Raw genomic sequence first — 26,886 nt, 5'->3', positions numbered from 1 at the left:
CTCATCTCTCTTTCCTTTGTCTGCTGTGCTTCTCCTGCCTAGGTAGAAGTCTAGTTACCAACGATACCAACCTATATATTTAGTGTAACCCAATGCAATTAACTACTACACTGAAGCATCTCTTCTAGATGCTCATATCCACCCGTACATTATTAGTTTTTTTAAAAATAATTATTATTACTACTACTATTATTATTATTATTGAGTGCTTGATTCTGATGTTTTATTCAACTGTTTTTTGCCATTGCAAAATTGTGTATTTGAAAACCAGCTTCCTACATGGATGATGATAATTTCTTGTCTCTTGTAGCAATCTGCCATCTTTTTCTTCTCACATATTAAAATAATTTCAAATTATTAACCAATATTTAATATCTATTTATATAATTGTATACTATTTGACTTATTACACAGTTATGCACCAGTCTACTTGTTATCAGTCAGTTAACCATAAAATAAAACCCTTCAGGAAGTCCTCAATCACCCTGTCAGGGTTTATTTTGCATTAATGACCGGCTGACTGTACATTATCCATAACATAGCATGAATTAAGTTTGATGGTTTTGAGTTTGTAAAATGATCTGGGTTTGTGCATCCAGCAGGCATTCTTATCCCTCTTCCCTCCTTCTCTCGTATCTTTCTGTCTTCCATTCTTGATCATCATCTTCATTGTTATCCTCATCATCATCACCACCACCACCACCATTCTTCTGTTCACCCACTGGTCTACAGGCCAGTGAGCGTGCCTGTAATCGCATGTCTGCCTTCATCGAGACTTCCTCCATTCTCTGTCCTCCCTCCAGGCAGATCGCCAAGAAGGTAGAGCACATATTCATTTACTCACCCGTGCACTCTCCTGTTTATTCATTCCTTCATTTGTTCATTTACGTACTCACCCATTCATTGAGCCACTTTATCTTGTACTCATTGTTGTGATCCTGCCTTTATTGTGTGTGTGCATGTGTGTGGTTCAGAAAACCTTCATGGGGTCATGTTTTGTAATAATGCTCTCTGTGTTCAGTTACTTCATGAAGAGTTGGCTCTCCAGTGGGTGGTGAGCACCAGTACCGTGAGAGAGGCGTCTCTGCAGCAGGCCTGGTTTTTCTTCCAGCTCATGGTCAGTCAACCGCCAACCTTGCACATTATTTACATCAATAACTAAAGTCAAGTCAAGTCACGTTTATTTAAATAGTGCTTTATACAACACAGATTGTTTCAAAGTAGCTTCACAGCAGTGAACAGGAAAATGACAGTTAATGTTGCAAATTCATCAATTATAAAACAAATTTCATCATCTCTACAGAAGATAATAGTTGTGTCTCATTCCGAAGGCTGCGTCCTCCGGAGGTCGCATTTGTCGGCATTGAGGCTGCCTCATTTCAGTAAAGTAACCATTATATTTCAAAGTCATAAAGAAATTGCAACAATTTACACTTCACAAGGGTAAACAACAGTCAATTTTATAATGGTTACTTTTCTGAAATAAGACACCCTTGAAGACGTATTCGACTTACGGAGAACGCAGCCTTCGAAACGAGACACAGCATGTCATTATTCTGCTAATTTAGTTCAATGCTTTTCCATTTCATGCCAAAGTTTAATGTTGCAAACTTCATTAATTTTGAAACAAGTTCAGTTCAGCTCTACAGAAGACAATAGTGTCGTCATTCAGTTCAAGTCAGTTCAGTTGATTAAGTTCAGTTCCATAACAATGTTGATGTTCCCAAGTTAATGTAATTTTCCTGCTCAGTTCATTTCATATCTTGTTCTCATCTGATAGTGTCATTGCAGTTAAATCGAAAATGAATACTTAGTCATTTACTCACCATCATGTTGTTTAAAAATGAATAATTACTGAATAATTTTATAGTTCCAGTGAATTATTTCAACTGAATTATTTCAGTGGGTTTTTAAAAACCTAGTGTTTGGTTTGGCTTATATACAGCAGAATCAAAGTTGAAAATGCTATCACTCATTCTTCTATGTGTGATAACAGGTGAAGAGCATGTCCCATCATCTGTTCCTGTCCTCGCGCCTGGGCATGCCCCGCCGCCAGCGCTTCCCAGACCGCTTTGTGGATGACATTGCTGCTTTAGTATGTGCCATCAGCGCAGACATAGCCAGCAGATATCAAAAGGTAAAAGAGCAGCGGATCTCATTTTACTGCTGGAGGAACACAGACCTTATGTAGATAAGAGGAGGTTTGAGACTTTATGATGGTTTGTACTCTGTTTTATGACTGTTTACTCTTGTTATGAATCAACAGGAAGCTTGCTTATCTCTGTCTGAGCCAATATTCGTGTGTGTTTCAGGATGTTGAGCTTGTGGAGAGGTTAAACAGCAGCTTGGCCTTTTTCCTCAATGACCTGCTGTCTCTCATGGACAGAGGCTTTATTTTTAACCTTATCCGCTCATATTATAAACAGGTACTTGCACAGACACACAAACATGCATCCTTTGCGTAGTTTACAACGTAGCTTCACCATTATGGTCGATGCACCTGAATTAGCTTTTAAAGTGCCCCTATTATGTTATTTTGAAGGTTCCTCATTTTGTTTTGGAGGTCTCCTACAATAGATTTACATGCATCCAAAGTCAAAAACCACTTTAATTTTTTCATAATACACATTGTACATCACCTCATTTCTCAAAGAGTCTGAAAACGGTTCGTTCGAAGATTCAGTCGCTCTAAACCCCTCCGTGAGCCTACTCTGCTCTGATTGGTCAGATGGCCCAGTCTGTTGTGATTTGTCTACCGCTGTCAGAAACAAAGAGTCTATTATCACATCTGAATTTTAGCTCGGGAGGCTTCCTCAGCACTTGAAACATAGTGAATTACGAACAGTAATGACGGCATCACTTTTACCGTATCAATTCCAGTGCGAGTCCTCATCCTTTGGTAGTGCATGCAAAGTGGATTCCAGCACAGAAAACAGCGTCTTCTCGACATGTTGACAGCACAAACCAAACTCTTCCAGGCCTCAGCTACAACTACAGTGTTTGAAGGCGGCGCAAAGTAGATGCTCTTTGTGGGCAGCCAATGAAGACCATACCATATGCTGGCATTATGCAAATTTGTTGCATTGTTATGTAAGTTTATAACAGGAAGTGAGACTGGAATTGCGAATGACTCATATTGGCTGTTCAGAATCGGTTCTTTTTTTTAGGAGAAAATAACTTCATTTGTTGCCCACTTTGATCTGTAAAACTTTGTAGACCTTTTACATTAATAAACAGCTATTTCACCTTTACATACTGCATAAAAGGTAATATTTGAAAAAGCATAGTAGGGGCACTTTAAAATGCTGACTACCTCATAGTCTGAATGTATGCTTAGATATGATGCATCATTTTATCATCATTATGCCATGATCACTATTATTATGTACACAAAAATATTTTTAATATAAAACTCAGTTTATCGCCTGCTTTCTGTGGCACAATGTTAGTTTGGTTAGACAAATATTGCTGAATTTTATGAACAATAGCCTTATTTACATAAAAAGCTGTATTTACACTGAAAAGAATGACTTAAAAGAATGAAATAAAAATTTACGTTTTTTGGCTATTAGTATGATTATGTTAGTCTTACTGTTATCTTTAAGCTAGTGTGCTCCAAAACAATGGCAAAATTCACATTTAGAAGATATAAGCATTCAAAACTTACTCTCTTCTGCCAACTGGATCAATGATTTTGATGACATCACTCGGCACTTCAGCTTCTCATCAGAATTTCTGTCCAATCAATTTCTCTCTAGAATCTAAAGCGTCCCGCCCCCAAATAGACACTGAAGCTGCGGCTAAAATCAGTCACTTGTTCACACATTTACTGTTTTCTACATGGTGAATGGCACATAGTGCACTATACAAGGGATGGGGAACGATTCAGACAGTGTGCATATGCTTTCCATTGGGGTGAATGAAGTTATGTAATGAAACCACTATAGTTTAAAGCGAAATGGAGGAGAAACAGTTAGAGTTTAGAATGAAACTGCGGCTTTACCGAGCTTGACGGCCCTGGTTGAGCTGTGATGTAAATGAAACGCTATTGGCTATTTTAACAAAGGGGAGGAGCTGTTCAAATGTCTTGCCCTGTCTTCCTGTTTCAGTGGAAATTACATCAAAACATTGAATAATACTGCACTTTTCAAGGCACTTCAGTGCCTTTAATTTAAATCCTTATACTAGCACACATAATACCTGGTTAAAATAGATTGGTTTAGTGAACAAGACATAAAACGCTACATGAGAATGTGTCACAGCTGTTCATGATTTTGCCCTAGAACATTTTAGAGAACAGTTTGGTGCATTTGTGTCTGCAGATTAATAATAAGCTCCACACAGCGCAGAACCCCAGCTCTCTGACAGCGCTGAGGATGGACTTCATTCGGATCGTCTGCAGTCATGAGCACTACGTCACCCTGAACCTGCCCTGTGCCACCCTCAGTCCCCCCGCGTCCCCCTCACCCTCCACATCCTCCACTACCTCTCAGGTATACACACACTCTAACACAGTTGAAAAAAGAAAAACAGAAATTGCTGTTATCGTAAATGTGCGGCTTTTTCCGCGTACGGTGCAGATTCTATTCAGACCCATTTATATGCAGTCTTTCATGTCATGACCACAAAACTCCTGTAAAACCTGGTAACATTCACACAATACATGGAAGTGTGTCAGACAGGGAAATTACGTAACTATCTGTAAAGCAGTGGGGTTTTTTCCTCCTTCTTCATAGTAATACTCTACCTTCCAAAAGGGGTCCGTAAGATTTTTTAAATGTGTTTATAGAAGTCTCTTATGCTCAACAAGGCTTAATTTATTCAAAAATAGGCTTCATTTGATCAAAAATACAGTGACATTTTGAATTTATTAATTTATTCCTGTGATGGTAAGGCTGAATTTTCAGCATCATTAATAATTCAGCACATGATCCTTCAGAAATCATTCTAATATGCTGATTTGATGCTCAAGAAACATTTATTATTATTATCAATTATCAAATTGTGAAACTGTGATAATTTTGTTCATGATTCTTTGATGAATGGAACAGCATTTATTTTAAATAGATTTTGTGTAACATTATAAATGACGTACTGTCACGTTTGTTCAATTTAATATGCCCATGCTAAATAAAAAGGATTAAAAAAAATCTTACTGACCCCAAACTTTTGACCAGTATTGTACATTTTTGTACTTTTAACAAAAATATGGGCTTCATGTTTCTGTTTTAACATTTGTGCCATGTTTACTTACATTATAAGAGCATTACTGTGTACTACCACAATTTAGATTTTTTAATAAACAAAAATTATGGAGAGAGATGAGCTGAAATAATTTTCAGTGGTAACAGATTATGCCACAAATGCATTTTTTTTCCATGAACATTCCTTTAATTCCTTCATCTCAGACTGGTTATAAGAAATGATGCATGATAAAGTGTGAGGGATGTTATTAGACCCTGCAGGCAGATTTACTTCACTCCTCAAGCTTGACAAGTTCAGTTTTGTGGGATGTGGCTAAAATTGAATCCACTCTCGAGAGCTGGGCGTTCATGTTCTCATGCGTGGATTAGGGAGAGTGCTCTTTCTTCTACAAATCTGTATATAAGCGGACCACATTAACATAATCCTCAGAATTCTAGTGTCAGTGCTGTAGAGTTTCCTGATTTGTTTGTAATTGTGTGGTAAAGTGTTTCTCACTGTGGAGAATATATCCTCTCATGATGGATGTTATGTTGCTGTCTGCCACATTATATCAAGCTGGACACACTCAAAGGAGTTCCCTTAGGAAATAAAGTGCACTTCACTATAGACTGACATTTTCTGTGTCTTCTCTCGTAGAGCTCTGCGTTCTCCTGTCATGTTCAGGATCAGGGTGTGGTCAGCATGTTCGAACTGTCGGTGCCGTTCCGCCAGCAGCATTTTCTGTCTGGCCTTCTGTTGGCTGAACTGTCACTCATCCTTGAGCCAGACGGAGAGGGGTGAGAAACGTTCCTGCGCAAGTATTTTACTAGGGATACACATTTAGACATTTTCATGACAATAGCTGATTACTTTCATCTCATGGTCAATCAAATTTGGCTACAATTATTTTTTAATATTTTTTTTATTTTTTATAATATGCATAAATGAACACAATTTTGTTGTAACAATGTCACACAAAAAAAAAAAAATCAGGTTCACTCAAAGTTCACATTCCCAATGCCAATTTCAATTCCTTAGCTAAAGGCTGGAATACACTACATGACTTTTGACCCACTTTGCAGACTGGAGGAGTCGACTCAAGTCCGAAATCGAATTCTTCCCTATATTTATACTTATCAAATACTTATTGTATGCGAAAAACAGTATGCCAACAGAGTAGTATGTCCAAATACATAGTGTTCGAAAAACAGTAGGCAAGATGTAGCCTGACTACGTCAGACTTTGTACTTCCGCTCAATTTCAGTTCGCTTCTGTACTCAGTCTGAGATAGCGACCTATCTCCCAGTTTTCCTCCGACCTCAAAACAGCCGGCCAATCAACGAACAGAGGGCGGGCTGAGAGCCGTGACGTAGACGCTGATTGTACCGTGGATGCGTAGATTTACTTCACATAATCTGCAAAAGTCGTTCACAGCCATGTTCACTCCGGTATTTCGCTCGATGGTTTTGTTTTCGCATCATACATGTGTTTACAGTGGAAGTTCGATGCAGCTGAGCATGCGCATAACACACGTCATAACCAAACGTTATGTGATTGGCTTACGGGTAACCAATGATTTTAAACTTCACCCCCCCCCTGCGAGAAAGAAAACGCTTTTCAATTATGCCCTTCCAGACTCTGTCTACGAAGCAAAGCAAAGTAGCAGAGTTTGGTATTACCAGGCTAGGCAAGATGTACCCGGATGACCTACTACTTCCACAGAGAATCTGAAGTGCGCGCTCGATGGACACTTTACTATCCCATGAGGCCACAGGAGAGACTGTCATTCCATCAACACAACTGACGCTTGTCACATGACAATAACAACAACATGGCGGATGTAGTTTGTCTGATCTTCATTTATACTACACACATTCATACTATATAGAATGTCGCGAAGTTAAAATTCTAATGTAGTACCTATTGGGACAATCTGTGATTTCAGACACAGCGATTGTTTTCATTTGTCAAACATCTCTTAGCATCAAGGCTCCTGTTTTTGCAGTTTGTTGGATTCAGAATGATTTGAAAGTCTGGTTATTATGTGTGATCCTCAGTTGTTTAGTGCTGTTTAAGTGATTCCAAGTGTTTAAAAATCTGTTTATTTAAAAGCTTTGTAGTGTATTCCAGCCTTCAAAGAAATATGCTGATGACTTTTATTGCTTTAACTTTGTCAAAGTCAATTATTCAAGTAAACAGTCAAGCATGCATGAAAAAAAGAAGCAAAGAACAAGCTGTGAAACAAATACATTTTATCCAATTATTAGCATGTTTTGCTGTGTGAAAAATCGTCATCATTTACTCACCCTCAAGTTGTTCCAAACCTGAATGAGTTTATTTCATCTATTGAACACAAAAGAAGATATTTTGAAAAATGTTGGTAATTAAACAGTTGATGGACCCCATTGACTTCCATAGAAAAAAAACAATAAAAAAAAATGCAATAGAAGTCAATGGAAGCCGTCAACTGTTTAATTACCAACATTTTTCTAAATATCTTCTTTTGTGTTCAATAGAAGAAATAAACTCATTCCGGTTTGGAACAACTTGAGGGTGAGTAAATGATGACAGGCTGAACTCTCCCTTAGACACTCTTATAAACAGGACTCTCTAACACTGTAATCACACAGCTCACGCCGATCTCTCTCGTTCTCAGTGTGTTCTTCCTCCACAAGAAGGCCATTAGTGCCCTGCACTCTCTGCTGTGCAGTCATGATGCGGACCCCCGCTACACAGACCCCCAGGTGCGCTCGCACATCGCCCAGCTCTACCTGCCACTCATCCCCATCGTCATGGAGACGCTGCCCCTTCTCCACGACTTCACCGGTTAGTGAGACCCTTTGGGCCGAGTTCCCACAATAGAGCAGTCGGCTTATCTCTTCTTCGGTTATTTATATGAACACTTTGTTTATGACTTGAATAGTTTTCCAAAGGTCAGAGCTCCGGAGAGTCATTAAAAACTGAACAAAAGTCCCATTTCAGCCAAGATCTGTATCTCTCCACCTTTGTATGTCCCAGACACGTCCCCACAGCGGGTACGTCACGCCTCGGCGCTCGTCGACGATAACGACCCAGACAACGGCACCATCAGCCAGTCTGTTGCCATGGCGATAGCTGGCTCACCCCTCCCCCATTCCAAGGCCAACCCCTTCACTCTGCCGTCAGTGGTGAGTACCTGCTCGTGAACACCATTAATAAGTCATGTTATGATTATGAATGAAGACTGAGAACATACACTACTGTTCAGAATTTGTAATGTTTTTAATGGAAGTCTTTTAGAAGTGAAATATTGTGAAATTTTATTTATTCCTATGATCAAAGCTGAATTTTCAGTATCATAACTCCAGTCTTCTGTCACATGATCCTTCAGAAATCATTCTAATATGCTGATTTGGTGCTCAAGAAACATTTTTGATGTTGAAAACAGTTATGCTGCTTTATCTTTTTATTTTATTTTTTTACTTTTTGATTCTTTGATAATAGAAATAGAAATGTTTTGTAACATAATAATGTCACTTTTGACTAATTGAATGAGTCCTTGCTGAATAGAAGTATTAATGTCTTTTTATCATTTTTACTGACCCTTAACATTTTGAACAGTAATGTATTTTTCAGAACTGTGGTTTAGCAGTTCACCTGGTTCTGGTCATATTCCCCAATTTCCCAAAAAAATTATAAATCAAAAAATCCCAAAAATATGAAAATACCTTTTAGAAATAAGCTATATTATGCACACCGTTTATTTTTTTGAGTCCACATATTTTACCCATACTGCTGCTCTAGAAGAATAAATAGAAAAGACAAACAACAGAGAGAGAATTTCTTGTGATAGTTGATGGTCTTCTGGAATTTTCCCTCAAGTTCAACTGAATGAGGTCATAGCTGCAGTGTCTTAATATCACCACTAGAGGAGCCCTTCACTAACACACACACACACTCCTGCTCATTCTGTCTGCTACAGTACCACCCTCCTCCACAAGAGGGGGAATTATTATATACTCCTTCCCCTGAAGGTGTACAACACTGTTTCCTGTCCATTAGTGAATATTAATGGCAAGCGTATGACTGAGAAAATGAGTGTCATGTGTGTCTGAGTGTTTATTATACACATGGGTGTGTAAGGAGTGGACATCCTCTGTATATGCCTGTCCCAAACAGGCTGCCGGATGTGATGTCTAATCAAGCCCGGCTTTGTTGTGTTTTTCTGTGTGAGTGTATTGGTGTATTGTAAATGTGTTTGTGTTTGTTTCTCGGTCAGGCGGGCCGTCAGTGTAGCGCCCTCTCTGCGGAGTGCAGCAAGACGCTGCTGGTTTGTTTCCTGTGGGTGTTGAAGAATGCAGACGCAGGGCTGTTGGAGCGATGGGTGTCAGACCTGTCTGTGCCACAAATCAACCGCTTGCTTGATCTTCTTCACCTCTGTCTGTCCTGTTTCGAATACAAGGTACATCCACATTCCCCTCTCATCTTTTTAAGTTAGTGGGTTAATATGGATTTGTCAATGTCAGTGAATGTGAAATACATTTATAATATTTAAAGGCTTAATACAACCAAAAATGAAAATTATTCCATAATTTACTCACCCTCAAGCCATCCAAGGTGTACATGACTTTTTTTTCTTTCAGCGGAATACAATCGAAGTTATATTAAAAAATATCCTGGATCTTCCAAGCTTCGTAATGGGAGTGAATGGTAACTTCGATTCTAACGCCCCAAAAAAAGCGTCCATCATCCGTCCATCATAAAAGTACTCCATACGGATCCAGGGGTGTAATAAATGCTTCTGAAGTGAAGCAATGCTTTTTTTAAGAAAAATATCCATATTTATAACTTTATAAACTATAATCACTGGCTTCCAGTGTACACAAACAGCCGTACACAAGTCTAGTTTCGGCAGAAGGTTTCAAGGCAGCAATCCTAACTATGTCCCTTTGGAGGCTCCGTAGAATGCCTTTCCAAATAAGGTATTTAGCTTCAGGCACATCCCTAGTCTCAATGGCCCTGTCCCAAATGGCACACTTCATATGCACTTTCGGTCTTGTGGACTTACAATGGCTGCCGTGTGCGCGTGTCCGTTAAGTCCGTGAGACCGTAGGTGTGTCCCATTGCGGGCTCCGCAGCAGACTTCTTCCTGACAGTCAAAGCGGCATTACGTCACGAAAGTGCGGACTCGTAAGAAGACCACGAGTGCTTAGGGTGCCATTTGGGACAGGGCCAATAATGACTATTTGGTGTTTAGAAACATGGCCCTTCGAGTCAAAGTAGGATTGATACTGTCTTTTTCTTTAATACCAAAGGAACAGTAAGAATCAAATGTGAGTAAGTCAATCTAACATTGTGCTGTTTCTGGCTACGTAGCAATTCCCCCTAACTTTTTTTTTTTTTTTTTTTGAAAAAATCTAAGAATTTTAAATTTGAATTCAAATTTAAAGTCTGGGGAGTATTTCTACTAATAATATTATATTTATTTGAAAACATATTGTGTAAAATAAAATAAAAAATGTTTACTGAAATAAATGTTTTATGCATTAAAAATGCAAATGTGATGTTCCCACATCCTTTTTTGCATGTATTTTTTTAATAATTTTTTTTATGAATGCACTGTGTACTGGTTTACAAAGAGGCTTTTATTAAGGCTGGACCAGTTTAAAACTATAATTGTCTGAACGTCCTGTTTAATTCCAAGGGCTAAAAAAAAGTAGAAAATGATCTGGAAAAACTATTTTTGGTGCAAAATCATTGTAAACGGACCACAGAGGATAAACAAGTCATGTGTTAGATAAACATATGACATGACTCCTTTAAAATTCACAAAAATAAGTTTATTCCGTTTAAACACCAGAATTTTGACTAGATTTTGTGTGTTGGATGTTAACATGTTTTGATCATCCTGTTCATTGTGCCTTTTCTCAGGGGAAGAAGACCCTGGAGAGGATCAACAGTCTGACCTTTAAGAAGTCTCAGGACATGAAGGCCCGTCTGGAGGAGGCCATACTCGGCACCATCGGAGCAAGACAGGAGATGGTCCGCCGCTGCAGAGGTACGACAGATGCTCTGGTGGTATTTGTGCCCAAGTAAATGTTGAAGCATTGAATTTGTCATTCATCACTGGTCCTGTGCGTTCCTCAGAGCGGAGTCCTTACGGTGGTCAGGAGAATGTCCGCTGGAGGAAAAACGTCACTCACTGGAGACAGAACGCAGACAGAGTGGATAAGTGTGTCTTTTTTCCCCCTTCTCTCTTTTGAATATCTTTCCATCGCTGATTAGTTTCATTGGAAATCTGATTGCCGTTGCTTTAACTGTCAGTCGACTTAATGAAGCACATAATCACAGGGTACATGTGCAGTTGTGTGTGTGTGTGTGTCAGATGGGCACTATGAATAGCTTACAGTAAACACTGTCTCTGCGCAGAACCAAGGCAGAGATGGAGCAGGAGTCGGTAGTGGATGGAAACTTGGCAACAGAAGCTGCTCTCATAGCCCTGGACACACTGGAGATCATCGTCAAAGTAAAGGAGACATTGTTGCTCACATTTGAATGCAGTTGCAACAGATACCATGCGTTACAACTGTGTGTCATAGATTAAAGGTGTTTGTGTGTGTGTTTGCATCAGACGGTGGTGATGTCAGAGCTGAAGGAGAGTGTGTTGAGTGGTGTGCTGAGAGTTCTCCTTCACAGTATGGCAGGAAACCAGAGCGCCCTCTTCCTGCAGCACTGCTTCAGCACACAGAGAGCTTTGGTCTATAAGGTTCGTGTATGGCTAACCCTAAACCCTGAGTTTTGAACATTGGTGCAAAACCCTTCCTGCACCAGGGGTATTAGACAAAATACTATTGCATTTGTGTGTCAGCCATTTATCGGTTGTAGCTCATGTGATGAATATAGTTATCAGCTTAATGGTATCAGCCAAAACTTTCAATGCAAAACTCACTGCAAAAAATGATCGTGATTTTTAACAGTAAAAGTGAAAAACTGTTAATTGGTTAACAAAGTTTCCGTACTATATCGGGTAAATTACTGTGATAGATCTAGCATTAAATTTAATAATTAGTGGTGGGCCGTTATCGGCGTTAACGTGCTGCGTTAACGCGAGACTCTTATCGCGCGATAAAAAAAATATCGCCGTTAATCTATTCTCCAAGTTGGGTTGGGAGATGGCTCTATATACTACACAAGCTATGATGACGCAATCTACCCGCGGCCGCGAGGTAAACCCGGCTGCAACGCATATTCGTCGTCATTTTAAGTAAACACGGCTGAAAGTGAAAGCTGGTGAAAAAGATCGGTGCAACATCCATTATTTGGACTTGGTTCGGGTTTAAGCCATCAGACGAGCAGCAGCAAACTATATACAGAGTGTGTGGGGTAACAGTTCGGTAAGTTAACACACGACTAATCCGTTCGACCACCTCAAATTCAAAACGAAACATGATATCACTGAATACCAGCGCGCGCGTATTATTCCCATTCCAATATATCTTAGTGGTGTAGCACATAATCTCGATTTTAAGAATCGATGTTGTGTTTCTTTTTAACTGAAAAGACATCAGTTAGACAATATTCTAATTTTAAATTTGGGGTTTCATAAACTCCAAGCCATAATAAACATTAGACCTACTTAAGTCTCTGCAGCTAGTGTACTTAAATTTTATTTATCTGCAAAATTATGTTGTATACTTACAGTTTTGCACAATATATGTTCTCAAAACTACATACACCCTTTAAAAAAAATACATTTAGCAGTTGTTTAGCATGGGTCTGTGTAATCTGTTCTGAAATGGTTTTATTATAATATACTGTATATCGTTATCGCAAGAGGCTGCAATGTATATCACAATATAGATTTTAGGCCATATCACCCATCCCTAATTGATAGCCTATAGTAGTTGATAATAACATAGGCCTACCTAATGTTGCCTACGGACGGTAACAGTACAGTAGTAACCTTTTACAGTGTATGAGTAGAACAGCTTTCTCAAGCAGTTTGTGATGCATTTTGGAAACAGGAGTCATTTTATAGTCATTATTTGGGTAGCACACATATTCTGAATGCCTTCGGCAGAATTCAAATGAGCCATTTTAATCTAGATTAATCTAGATTAATTTCAAAATTAATCTAGATTAATCTAGATTAAAAAAATTAATCTATGCCCACCTCTATTAATAATACTGTTAAATTTAGTTTTTGGAAGTGAAAAAGAACAAGTCATTGTATAATTTACAGTGAAAAACCCTTTACACTTCACATTTGATGTATTTTTGTTGAAATAACTTTCTTCATAGTTTTTCTTATTTTTTTTCTAATCAGTTATGTACATTAGGGTTTTATGTTGATGTTTTTAAATGAATGTTTATAGCATTTTTTAAATTTCGTGTGTGTTACCATGATGGTGTATAGTGTTTGTGTGATGAAACTGAGCTTCTATATAGTATTAACTTTCTTGTGGAAAAGCTGCTAGTGATGAGCTTTGATTCATCATGTGACTCTCATCACCACTATGATTAGTGGTTATCAGTGTAGTACAATGGAACAAAACAGATATTGATACTTCAATACATTGCTAAATTAACATTATATCAGATAATGAAATTTGTTTTTTTACTGTAAATTGAAGTCTGTAAAGCCTAAAATGTCGCTACTGTAATCTTTACGGTAAATTTCTGGCAACCACAGCTGCCGGTTTTTTACCGTACATTTGTGTGTCTTTGAAAATCATTGTTGTGAAATAAAACTTAAGACTTTAAGACTTTTCTTAGTTGTTCAGGTCAGCTCTGTGTACATATGACCTGTTAAGGAAATTGTAGAAGAAGCTAAGCTTTGCACGTGTTTCTGTAGTTCCCAGAGATGTTGTTTGAGGAGGACACTGAGCTCTGTGCAGATCTGTGTTTGCGGTTACTGCGTCACTGCAGCAGCAGCGTGAACTCCGTCCGCAGCCACGCCAGCGCCTCCCTCTACCTGCTCATGAGACAGAACTTTGAGATCGGCAACGTAAGGCACAATGTCACACTAAACTCTGATGCTTGATTCAGCTTTCCCTATGAAGACATGAACTAAACCAAATCCTGTGTCTTTCCTCCCGATCTGTAGAATTTTGCCCGTGTGAAGATGCAGGTCACCATGTCTCTGTCTTCACTCGTGGGAACCTCTCAGACCTTCAACGAAGAGCATTTGCGGCGCTCTTTAAAAACTATTCTCACGTATGCTGAGGATGACCTGGAGCTCAGAGATTCAACCTTCCCTGAGCAGGTATCAAACACTTGAATCTGGGTGGCCAGCTAAAAGGTTGTAGGTTCGAATCCCACAGGGGACCCAACCGCCACCACTAATGTGCCCTTTAACCCTAAAAACCCTATAGACCTTAGTCAGGGCAGCGCCATATTTAATTTTTGACAGGGAACTCTGAGGGATAGAATTAGAGTACATTGGATCGTGTTACAGTAAGGGATCGTACTCTTGTTTAACAACATGCCAATTGTTCAGCTGATGAAACGCGTCTTTCCGAAAAAACTTTCAATTGATAGTTGAAAACTGGATGAACACGTCTTAAAAGCTGTGAGTTATGAAAATGCCGTGATCCAGGACCTTTATTCAGCGCGTGCCGTTGTAAAGACTGTGCGTCTGTCCCTCACAGCCTCGCTTTCATATGTGTTAAATTCAATACAGCGTCTAACCTGACTAAGGCCTATACTGTATCATATTTAATACATGAACTTCTAAGGCCTCTAAATTATAAACACGAATTAAACTTTGTTGGAAAACTTGTTCATCTAACGTAATCTACTACATGCCTTTTGTCAGTCCCCTTCAGGTCCTGATACACATGTATTAATTCTGTGTAATCTTTAATGCATTTTTTAATTGATGATCTTTAATGAAGTCTTTAATATTGTTATTAATATTTCAACATGAACATCGACTGGACTAAAGAAAATTAGGTTTACTTGGTTATCCATATCCATACGCTTTGCTCCCCACAGTAAAAACTACAGAGATTTGATCATAAAATTAAGCATTTAAATGTCATCTTACTGAGACATATTACTGGGACTTTGTGAGATATAGAGTGATATCAGATTGATATCTTTATGCACTATCGTGTAATCATTGAATTACATTACAAGCTATTAGAATTTCATCTGAATTTTTTGGCCATATAAATATCAATAACCTGATGTATCAAATATGACTTTTTATTATTTTATTTTTATTTTGTCTAAAGGTTTAATAAACTATTCCATTTAAAAAAAAAAATAGATTTGTCTGATGATTATTATTTTAAATGTCAGGCTTTAAGGATTTATTTTTCTACACTTTATATCTGCTATAAAAATGATGCTTTCTAGGAGAGTCACTAATATGATGCTAATGTTCTGCTGTCGTCTCTGTAGGTTCAGGATCTCGTCTTCAACCTCCACATGATTCTCACTGACACTGTGAAAATGAAGGAGCACCAGCAGGACCCAGAGATGCTCTTAGACCTCATGTACAGGTCAGTGCTCTCTCTTCATGAAACCCAAAGGACGTCTAATGTGGCTCCTGTGCTGAATGTGAAGGTGGCTCTTCTCTTTGTGTAGGATTGCTAAGGGCTATCAGAACTCTCCAGATCTGAGACTCACCTGGCTGCAGAACATGGCAGGGAAGCACTCGGAGAGAGGCAACCACGCGGAGGCAGCACACTGCCTGGTGCATAGCGCCGCCCTGGTGGCCGAGTACCTCAACATGCTTGAAGATTGCCGCTACCTCCCCATCGGCTGTGTGACCTTCCAGGTAAATGCTTCGTGTGTGTGTTTAGGCTTGATAAATAAATAAAAAAAGCTTGAACATTTTTTTAATTATCTAAAATGTTTCATCTGGGCCAGTTTTGTTATTGTTAACTAAAACTTAAAATTACAGGTGAAACTCGAAAAATTAGATGTTGTACCAAAAGAGTAATAAAATTCCTAAATCTGAAATAAAAATATATTAAAGCTATATAGAAATATATTAAAAAAAGATTGAAAAATGACAAAAGCACATAAACAAATTACTAAAATTATTATAATTTTTTTACTAAATATGGCGGGAAAAATAAATACAAAACTTTTACAAAATTATTATTATTTAATTTTTTTGTATGTCATAAAAATGAACAAAATCTGGTAATTTGAAAAATCTAATATCCGTAGCAAAAAAATATTTTTATAGTTAAGGTTTGCTCTTTAATGTTTAATTTGGTAGAACTCTTTATCCAGTATTCATTAAGAACTGAAAAAGTCATGGAAATGAACTGGTGAAAAGGGAAAATCTGGTAAATACTCTAATTCTTGCATTTGCATTTTGTAGTCAAATGTTTACACACACACACACACACACACACACACACACACACACACACACACAAAGATGAATACAATTTTACTTTAATGAAAATAATAACCTCACAGCAGTATTTATACTAATCATACCATATTTATTTGCAAACATTATATTTTGTCAAATAAAAATGTCAATTTATTAAAATAATGTTTTATAAATGAATAATGTTTAAATAAAAATGTTTTAAATATATTGAGAGGAATAAATTGAACAAAAATCGATCAGAATAGATTTTTAGTCTCTTTGACACTCGAATTGCATTTCACAGAGTATTTCGTCCAATGTGCTGGAGGAGTCTGCGGTGTCTGATGATATCCTGTCCCCAGAAGAGGAGGGCATCTGTTCAGGGAAGTACTTCAGTGAGTCAGGGCTCGTGGGACTTCTGGAGCAAGCAGCTGCCTCGTTCAACATGGTGAGAGCTCACGTCACAGTCGCGGAAAACTGAGAGCATCCAAGGGAATCAAAGGGATTTAGGCTTGTTTTTAAGTCAGCGACACACATTTTTGTGGGATTATTAGCGCAGTGAAGGCTGACTGTAGTTTCTGTCTCTCCTCTAGGCTGCCATGTACGAGGCCATAAATGAGGTTTATAAGATCCTCTGTCCCATTCACGAGGCCAACAGAGACTTTAAGAAGCTCGCCTCCGTCCACGGCAAACTGCAGGACGCCTTCAACAAAGTATACAATCAGGTTTGTTGATACAGGAAGTCATGTCTGCAAGAAGGTCCAAACAATCTTACACGGCTTCTGGAGTCAGTATGTTGAATGGCTATTGCAGTAGTATTCATTATACATTCTTAAATGGGCAGCTGTTATTTCTTGTAATTAAATATATCCTTTTATAGTTATTTTGTCTGCTGCTTCGTTCAGTATTAGAACCACAGTAGTAAATAATAATAAATTGATTAGTATTATTTATTAGTAATAAAATTGCAATGCACCTTTTTTAAATTATGTGAACAAGTTTGGCAGTAATTGCTGACCTAGTTGCATTGGGTGAAATTGGCAGTTGGACAGAAATCATTGTGCTGATGTATTATTTAAAATGTCCTTTTAATTAAATTTATCGATTTATCTACATGATATCCTGATCTTATCAGAAACTTGAATTGCTCAGATGGTGGGAAAATTCTGTACTCCAGATTTTACATATGGGATCATACATTTTCATTTGAATATGCATTTAATCATTCCAGCAAACTTAACTTTTGACAAAATTCTCCTTTCTGATATTGAACGTAGTTATTATATTGAGAAGGGGGGAGGAGTAACCATGGTAACCACTGTATTCTGCTTTTCCATAAGCACTACCTACTGTCACAGTTAATTTGCATGAATCAGCATCTGCTGTTTTTGTTCAGACTAATTATATAAAACAGTGGTTTTCAAACTGTGGGTCGCGACCCACTTGTGGGTCACACAGTGAGAAAAGGTGGGTCGCACAAAGGCACTTAGCTGCAGCTAAATTTACGTTACGATGAGTGAAACAAAACCAGTCCGATTAATGACCAAACGACTATGAGTTTTAGCGCCCGCCAAAGTGTTATTTGATCGCTGAGTAATGTAGATGAACTGCTGTGCTTGTGACTGAGTCACAGTGCATGTTTAACTGAAAGAACGAGCAGAGAGTATTCGGTCGCGCGCGCGCTCTCTCTCTCTCTCTTCGGAGCCAGGCGAAAGTGTAAAAAAGACTTCACCGTCTCCAAACTAAGCGCTGTCCTGCTCTCTCTCCCTCGCACATATTAATCAAAATAAATCGACACGGTGGTAAGAGGTCGGAAGACCAAAGTTTCATGTGGAGCATTCGGAGATTTTTTTTTCTTCCTCAATTACCGCTGGGTGTGAATTGTGCTAAATAAGTTGTTGCCTTATCTTCTCTGAAAAGCGTCCCAGACATTCAGCTGACATAAAACAACACTTTAATTAAACGAAAAAAAACTATCCAGTGATGAAATGTTTTCTGTGTTGACACAAATCTTGGATGTCCATGTCACTGCTGGGATAATCACACAACGCGCACGACATGTCCAATTCGCGAACTAATGACTCCTTTGAACGATTCATTTTAATGAATGGACAACTGATCTTTCCAACAGTGAACTCAGGAGACGTTTGAATCAGTAACACTTTACAATAAAGTTATATTTATTACATAAATTACATAAAAAGTACAGTTTGCTTACTCAAGCTTTAAAATAAATAAAACCTTGTTTTTTTTTTGAAAACCATATGACTACATTTTTCCACACAGTGCTATCAAGAATCGATAAGAGAATCGTTAAAGAATCGGATCGATAATCAGAATCGTCAGTGGCATTATTATTATTCATAAAATCGTATAATTTCCCATCTCTATGTGAAGACGGTAAAATTATAATCAAACATTAAAGAACATACAGTACATGTTTTTAAAAGTTTTTTTAAGAGTTAAATGTTTAAAATATTTTGCTAACATGAAGGCTTGTCACTGTCAGTCTTTTTACATCAGTGCAAAACGGGAATGCATTGATTAATCCCATTGCATGTAGAAAAAAAAATGTGCGACCAAATCATGCTGGTGCGACCAACTGATAAAGTTGGTAGCACCAGTGCAAGTGGGTCTTGAGATTGATTATACTTGTCTAGGTGGGTCCTAGAACGAAAAAGTTTGGGAACCCCTGATATAAAACATGCATAATCATTTATTAGGCTGAAATGTGAGGTTTATCATTTTATACATCTTAATTTTATACAATTATTTATCATCTGAGCTGTAAACTAGTAGTTTTTATGGTCATTTTAAAGTTTAGAATGTTATGCAGGTATGTTTATCTTTTAATTGTAATAATTAATAGTAATTTATCTGACCAAACTAACAATAGTAATTGACAGCTTTAAAAGTTATATAACGAGACTGTGTGCTCTGGCTGGAACCGGTCTTTGTGCCGAGATCTGGACCACAAACTTTGATTGCTGACCTCCGGTGCAAAGCTCTCTGTTATTGTAAAGTGTGTGTGGTTTAGAGGTGTGATTGATTGTCTTCTCTGTCTTGTCGGTGATGATGTGTCTCCTGTTGTGTCCGCACACAGAGTTCAGGATGGGAGGTAAGGCTGTTCGATCACACTATGCTCCTGTATTTATCAGTACCATATGTTGCAGTTTATGTTAGAAAATAATGATCTCCTCCACAGAAACTAACTGTCTCTGCTCTTTATCTCTTTTTATTTCTCCGTCCGTCTCCCCCTGTGCGGTCTGGATGTTTTCCTGGTGAGTGAACATGAACTTTGTTACCCAACATAAAATTCAAGCCGTTCCATCTCACTCTAAGGTTCACCATCTCTGACACACTTATGTAAGGCCATTTCACAAGAATGGCAGCAGTCAGTGCCTCGGGCACATGTGTACGCATTCAGATCCAGACTCCATGCCATCAGTGTTGTGTCCTCAGGCATGAAGCAGACTATAGTGATGTTATTTAGGCTTTTATGTGACACACAATGCTCTTCTCTCTCTCTTTACATGTCTCTCCATTGTTCCTGTCCTCAATGTTCAGGTCACAGAGGATGTTTGGCACCTACTTTCGTGTGGGCTTCTATGGATGCCGCTTTGGAGATCTGGATGAGCAGGAGTTTGTTTATAAAGAGCCTTCTATCACCAAACTGGCTGAGATCTCACATAGACTGGAGGTTCGTTTCTGGTCTAGAGAAATAATAATGGCTGTTGTTACTTTGTTGATAACAATACCAATATTTTACTGTTACTTTTTACTATTCATTTTATTATTACTAATAACTAAACATTAATGTTTATTAACATTAGTAGTAATTTAAATAAAGGATTGTGTTAAATGACGGTTATTTAGCATTTATTTGAATTAATTATTGAGAGAGATGAGAGATGCTTACCTGGGTCTTTTCAGAGTCTCTCTCTATTAACAATGAAGCTGTGAGTTTAATTACTTCAAAAACAGCGCTGTTACTATTTTGGCCAGGACACTCCTGTAAAAGAGATTTTAATCTTAGTGAGGTTCTCTCCTGGTTAAATAAAGGTTAAATAAATAAATAAATAAGTTACCCCCTCGTTGCTGAGAAATATAATGTAGTGATTCATTAGCAAAGCTATTTTATTAATAAAAGTCCCAGGGCAGCATTGATACGTTTCTGTGCTCCTGAATGTTTCTGTACGTGCTCAACGCGATCTCCAATCTCTGTGTGTGAGTGACGTGTGTGTGTCTGTCTGTCTGTCTGTCTGTCGCTACATGTGCATTAAACTGTTTTATTGCACACATTCCAGCCAATCAAAATTGAGTATTCAGACAGACCATGGTATAATAATGTATTGATTTATAATTATAATACAATATTTAATAATTCATTATAATATAATTATAAACAGTTATTTTTCTCAACATGAAAAAGTTTAGCTGTTTAATTTCAATTTTTTTGCTATTGTTTCTAAAAATGTAAATTTAGGGGGGGTTTTTATGTTTAAAAGTGTCCTAAATTTTGAAAAAAGAAAGAAACACAGTTTACAATTTAAATTAATTTATGAGAAATAGTTTGTAGTCGAGGGGGGCAAATCGTGGGTCAATATCAGGACCGTGGTCCACCAATTTGTTTTTTGCATCTCAAATGATGCTTTTAATACAATTATTTGTAAGGAATATGCATATTTCCTTTGTAGGAATTTTACTCTGAACGATTTGGTGACGAAGTGGTGTCGATCATCAAGGACTCCAGCCCTGTTGACAAGACCAAACTGGACCCCAATAAGGTTAGAAACGAACGCTAGTGCAGGACTGAAGGCCATATATATATGTCTTTTTGACCACAACTGCAGGTTTGAACATATGGTCTCCATATTGAAGAGTGCTGTGTATGTTTATGTTACCCAGGCATTCCTTCAGATCACATATGTGGAGCCTTTCTTTGACACTTACGAGCTGAAGGAGCGCATCACATACTTTGACAAGAACTATAACCTGCGTACGTTCATGTACTGTACGCCGTTCACGCTGGACGGTCGGGCCCACGGCGACCTGCATGAGCAGTACAAACGCAAGACCATCCTCACTACCTCCCACGCCTTCCCCTACATCAAGACCCGCATCAATGTCATCCACAAAGAGGAGGTGTGGGACGCTTCGGTTTTGGAGATTTGTACATTGCTACAAGAAACAGGCTTTTCTAACTAGATTTCCTCCTCGCTACAGATCATCCTGATGCCGATGGAGGTGGCGATTGAGGATATGCAGAAGAAAACGCAGGAACTGGCCTTCGCCACCCATCAGGACCCTGCAGACCCAAAGATGCTCCAGATGGTGCTCCAGGGTAGTGTTGGCACCACTGTTAATCAGGTAACCTTTGAATTCAATGTTTTGTTTTCTGTTTTTCCAGTATGTCGGCTTGTTTGTGGATGTGAACCTGTACATGTTGTCGCACAGGGTCCGCTGGAGGTGGCTCAGGTCTTCCTGTCTGAAATTCCAGAGGACCCCAAACTCTTCCGCCATCACAATAAACTGCGCCTCTGCTTCAAAGACTTCACTAAAAGGTGGAGTGACTTTCCTGCACACTTTCCAGGACACAAGCACGCTCACTTTTTAGCAGAGTTGGAAACATTTAGATAGTTATTCATTTGATTCTTAATGCTTTGATTAAAAATCCTGCCAATGCAACCACATCAGCCTTCATATGTGATTTTGAACAAATCATTTTAATTACTTTTAGCGTTTAAAATTATTCACCAGAAAAAGTAATTTGAATTACATTTGCATTTATGCATTTGGCAGACGCTTTTATCCAAAGTGACTTACATTGCATTATCCTATACATTTATACATAGGTATGTGCAATCCCCTGGGATCGAACCCACAACCTTGCGTTGTTAACGCAATGCTCTTACCACTGAGCTACAGCTACAGGAATTAAAGTACAATGTTTAATTAAATAAATTAGTTTACGACCAACTGGTGACCCACTCTTCTTTTTTTTCCCCTTCAAGTATTACTTAACTTATTTTTGATCCTATAAACTTATTTTTCCTGCTAAAGATGCATATTAAGGTTTTGTCTGAAGATTTGTCTGAAAGCATTTGAAGATGATACTAAAGCGAATCGCTTTTCAGTGTATCAAGTCCAATTGAATCAATCTGAATTTAGAAAATTTGCTTTTGAATTAAGTAAAAAAGCAGTGAATCAAAAATGTATTTGTTTTGGCCTTGGTTTGGATGTTTATGGTCCTAGACATGACAACAGTGTATTTCCATATAAAGCTGACAATTACTTGAACCACACATCAGCATGGTATCTGAACGAATACTATACGAAGTGATTCAGTGTTTGAAATTAATACTAAAATAAGATGTTCTACATTTTAGTTCATACAAATGGACAGCTTGGTTTTTTAGCCTACTAACTTGCAGTATTCTTGACTCAGGTGTGAGGATGCTCTAAGGAAGAACAAGTCTCTGATCGGTTCAGATCAGAAGGAATACCATCGAGAGATGGAGCGGAACTACACTAAACTGAGAGAAGCTCTGTTTCCCCTTATCAACCGGAAAATTCCTCAACTCTATAGACCGCTGCCTCTGCCGACCACACCAACACAGAGGTAACGCCACACACACCTCATTTATTCTTCCTTGTTTGTGACGTTTTGCGGTTTTATCTGAAATTGATGATAGCACAATAATAGAACTGGTCATCGCAGCCTGGTTACTTGTCAACTAAACCCATCTGACTAATTAAAAATCTGTGCACCCTGACTCATGCTAGTTGTATAGCAGCCAATTACTCTTAAAAAAAAATAGTGTGCATTATGAGACAATATGTCTTAGCCTCAAACAGCACGATCACAGCCTGTGTACTAATATAAAAATGAATCTGCATTCAATAAATAAATGTTTATAAAATGTATAATAAATTACATGTATCATAAATATTAATGTTTGTAGTTAAATATAATTATATATTAAATAATTAGTTAAATAAGAAATAACAAAAATAATCATATTAAAGTCAGCATGAAACAGAAGTTGCACTAGTCTTTTCTTTCCTATTGTGACATATATCCGAGTGAGACTGCTTCTGGAATGGCGGGACTTGATTTTGTCCATCGGGAATTGGGCGTTGCTTACTAAATGGCGGAAGATCTAGATGGCAGTTTGCAGTCAGTTGTGGAGGATATTTAGTCCCTGACACGTGTCATGAAGAAAACTGATGTCGTTTTGAGAGGGAGGGGAGTGCAGAAAAATCATTCATACTAAACATTCAACATTCTGTGAAAAAAATATAAGAATTGTCCATTTTGATTTCATGGTGACTCTAACAAATAATAATGCTCATCATCATCAGTACTTTTGTTCATTATGTGACCCAAGCCGGGATAAAGGAGGGTTGCAATCTGGTCCCGTGAAAAATTATTATTGCTAAAGAAATGACAAGAAAGCAGTGCTCAGCAGTGTTTCGGAGGGTCGTCGTTCATGATGGTGACCCCCCCCCCAACGCCCGATGTGAGCGCACTGTCAACCATGAGAATTGGAAATAATAATACGGTGTTAACATAAAAATTTTAAATAACAGAAATTTTAATATTGTATAACAAAAATGGATGCAATTTTGAAAGTGTCTTTTCACCTTTTGTTGAGACAATGTACTAATATAATACAGTTACATCTACATTCAATAAATAAATAATAATAATGTTTAGGAGAAATTAAATGCTTATATCATCATTTTAAAATGTGTATGTTGTTATTATTAATTATAATAATAATAATAATAATACAGTAAAATAATATTGTGTAATAAATTAAAGTAAAATGAATGAAAGCAGTTGTCTGTTTACCTTTTAAGACAATTAAATAATATACAGTTGCATCCACATAAATAAATATGAATAAATATCAAGTAAACTTATGTAATGACAATAATAATATGAACATAAATAATAATATTATTAACACAATAATACAATTAAAATAACAAACACACTGTTGAGGCAACATACTAATATACAGTTCTACATTCAATAAATCAATATTAATGTGTATAATAAGTTAAATGCATAATAATAATAATAATAAATTAAGAGTAAATAATAAGCAGTTCTGTTAGGTGAATTTTTTTTTTTCCCATCCAAACCACATTTCCTGTAGTGAATGTTTTACTGACTGTCAGAGCCATGACCACCGTGAGTCAACAGAGGGGATTTGTTCAAATCATGGATCTGTTCTTGCTCATCTTTACAGGAATTCTCTCAGTCGGTCCAGTTTTCGGCGGGTGGAGTGCTGAGGTGTGGCGGAGCTGAGCGCGGGTGGATGTAAAACCAGACGTGATCTGCCGCTCCATCATTTAAACACCCATACCCCCCCCCCCCAAACGCACACTAACACACTGCACATTCCTCTCTCAGGCATAAGCCTCTCTCTCTCTCTCTCTCTCTCTCTCTCTCTCTCTCTCTCTCTTCAGTCTGTTTACTCTGAGAGGTTATCTGCTGTAAACAGAGTCATTATGATCTTCATGGGCACAGCAGCATAACTGCTCAAACTAGTCATCAGTAGAGAAAAATTAGCTTCTTGCTCAACTGCAGAGGTAATTTTAGGTTCTACACGGCATTCAGATGCTCCCCTGCACTTCCTCCTTTTGTGTGTTTGTGCTGTCTTTCTCGTCTCGTGCGCTTGTGTGAGTGTGAGAAAGAGGGCAGCAATACGAGCCACAGTCCTTCCAGACATTTGTGAGTGAGTGAGTGTGTGTGTGTGTGAGAGAGAACGTGTTGCCACATAAAACCTTGTAGCGCTGTCTGATTTGTCTGCTTGCACTCAGTGGATTAAAGTGTTTGTGAAAGCTCTATGTCATGTCTTTTCCAAGACTAACGGCTGACAGGCTGAGGCCAGAGACCGGCTCAAGACGCGTTAAATCTATCACATCCTTTGCGCAAACTGTTTTTAAAACTAATTCTGCTGTTGGCTCAAGCACTGATGTTGATGAGCAAAGAAAGGCTGGATTTGTTTCAAGACTGTCGAGTGTATGGTGGAGATCCCTTGATCATTCTTTAGATGTGTGTCCCTTAAGGTAACAGAAGAAGAGGAGGGAAGCATAAGGCATTAATATAGTCATTTACTGTGGAAAAAGTTCCACACCGCACTAACAAAAGAGCACACTAACGTTCTGCACTGACTGCTCTGAATTTGGACTGCCACTTCTGCACCGAATCCTACTTTCAGACACGAAGGCGTTTTAATGTTCATGTTATTGTAAATGCACATTAATGTAATGTATACTATCCACGTTATGCACAAGTATGTAAACTGGAAAAAAAAGGAGAACTATTTAGATGTTACCATTCTGTGATGATACCAGATGAAATGGTTTTTGAATGTAGCTATTGTCCTGAATTAGCAATACTTTCACCTTCCTACCATAGTTGGACTGCTGTAATATCCGTCTTGCACTATTCTAATGTTTGTTTGACCTCTACTGCCTGTCTCGACACTATACTGTGCAAACTGCTGGTCTAAATACTGTATTTTTAATTACCAAAATGTTTTTTTTATTTATTTGTATTCTTGTCTCTTTTTTCTTTTCCAATTTTACTTTTTATATTAAAAGAAATTTCTCCTAATTTTTAATAGCAGCTGTTTTTTTTTGACACACAACACAGATATAGACACACACATTAAGGGTAAATAATAAATGTGTATTATATATACATAAATATAAATCATATTATTTACTAGGCTATATATTCTCTATACAGTAAGTATATTTTAATATTTAATGTTATTTTAAAATATTCATTCATATATTTTTGGGATGCTTGAAGGTTCGAAGCCTCTTCTTTTTACATGCAGCTCTTAATCTCATCACAGCTTGATTGTCTGCTTCTCAAAACGACCACCATATGGTCAACGTGTCATTGACATGTAACGAGACAAAGAAAAAACGCGCCTGTCCATCTGCGACCTAATAGCAAATTAATATTGTTAATAATGCGGCTTTACAGCCCATACGGACGATGAATGAGCTCGTCATCGCCGTATATCGGTCTGCACATGACGAAAGGTCAATATGACGTCATGCCCCCAGCATATCAGTAGCGTTATTAAATTACAAATTTCAATGCAGCGATTCGGTGTAACCGCATTCAAAATTAATTCAATTCTGATGAATGATTTTCAATTTCCTGAAGTCTATTGTATTTAATAAGCATGATCAATCATGTTGTTTCTAATGATAATACTGAAACAATTTGCTCAATATCGCGAGGTTTTTTGAAGTGAAAAATAAAAAGAGCAAATTTGAGGAAGATAATAGGGTATGAATTTTGAGGTATGAACGCGTTGGCTCTTTAAGAGCAGAGGGAGGGGTTCGCT

At 37.9% G+C, this 26,886-nt stretch overlaps 1 protein-coding gene across 2 annotated transcripts in view; it reads left to right on the top strand.

Annotated features, from left to right (window-relative positions):
* Positions 1–26,135, top strand: part of dock6 (dedicator of cytokinesis 6) — a 53,602-nt gene extending 27,467 nt beyond the window's left edge. The window contains exons 24-50 of one of the 2 annotated variants that reach the window (XM_082137571.1): positions 733–819; positions 1,022–1,117; positions 1,997–2,137; positions 2,313–2,426; positions 4,323–4,493; positions 5,842–5,981; positions 7,841–8,010; positions 8,203–8,351; positions 9,443–9,625; positions 11,095–11,221; positions 11,311–11,395; positions 11,593–11,689; positions 11,795–11,929; positions 14,018–14,170; positions 14,270–14,428; positions 15,571–15,671; positions 15,757–15,949; positions 16,806–16,949; positions 17,095–17,226; positions 19,605–19,619; positions 20,076–20,201; positions 21,199–21,288; positions 21,410–21,646; positions 21,728–21,871; positions 21,959–22,065; positions 22,950–23,123; positions 24,763–26,135. In XM_082137571.1, coding sequence (XP_081993697.1) covers positions 733–819; positions 1,022–1,117; positions 1,997–2,137; positions 2,313–2,426; positions 4,323–4,493; positions 5,842–5,981; positions 7,841–8,010; positions 8,203–8,351; positions 9,443–9,625; positions 11,095–11,221; positions 11,311–11,395; positions 11,593–11,689; positions 11,795–11,929; positions 14,018–14,170; positions 14,270–14,428; positions 15,571–15,671; positions 15,757–15,949; positions 16,806–16,949; positions 17,095–17,226; positions 19,605–19,619; positions 20,076–20,201; positions 21,199–21,288; positions 21,410–21,646; positions 21,728–21,871; positions 21,959–22,065; positions 22,950–23,123; positions 24,763–24,805 — 3,513 coding nt within the window. In that variant the 3' untranslated portion in view covers positions 24,806–26,135. The remainder of the gene's footprint in view (positions 1–732; positions 820–1,021; positions 1,118–1,996; positions 2,138–2,312; positions 2,427–4,322; positions 4,494–5,841; positions 5,982–7,840; positions 8,011–8,202; positions 8,352–9,442; positions 9,626–11,094; positions 11,222–11,310; positions 11,396–11,592; positions 11,690–11,794; positions 11,930–14,017; positions 14,171–14,269; positions 14,429–15,570; positions 15,672–15,756; positions 15,950–16,805; positions 16,950–17,094; positions 17,227–19,604; positions 19,620–20,075; positions 20,202–21,198; positions 21,289–21,409; positions 21,647–21,727; positions 21,872–21,958; positions 22,066–22,949; positions 23,124–24,762) is intronic. The other variant, XM_082137570.1, reaches the window with a different exon arrangement.
* Positions 26,136–26,886: the final 751 nt, after the last annotated feature.

The sequence above is a fragment of the Leuciscus leuciscus genome (genome assembly GCF_965113295.1).
Source record: "Leuciscus leuciscus genome assembly, chromosome: 1".
Classification (NCBI taxonomy): domain Eukaryota; kingdom Metazoa; phylum Chordata; class Actinopteri; order Cypriniformes; family Leuciscidae; genus Leuciscus; species Leuciscus leuciscus.
The sequence above is the reverse complement of the archived record's forward strand: the minus strand, read 5'-3'. Positions and strand labels throughout refer to the sequence as shown.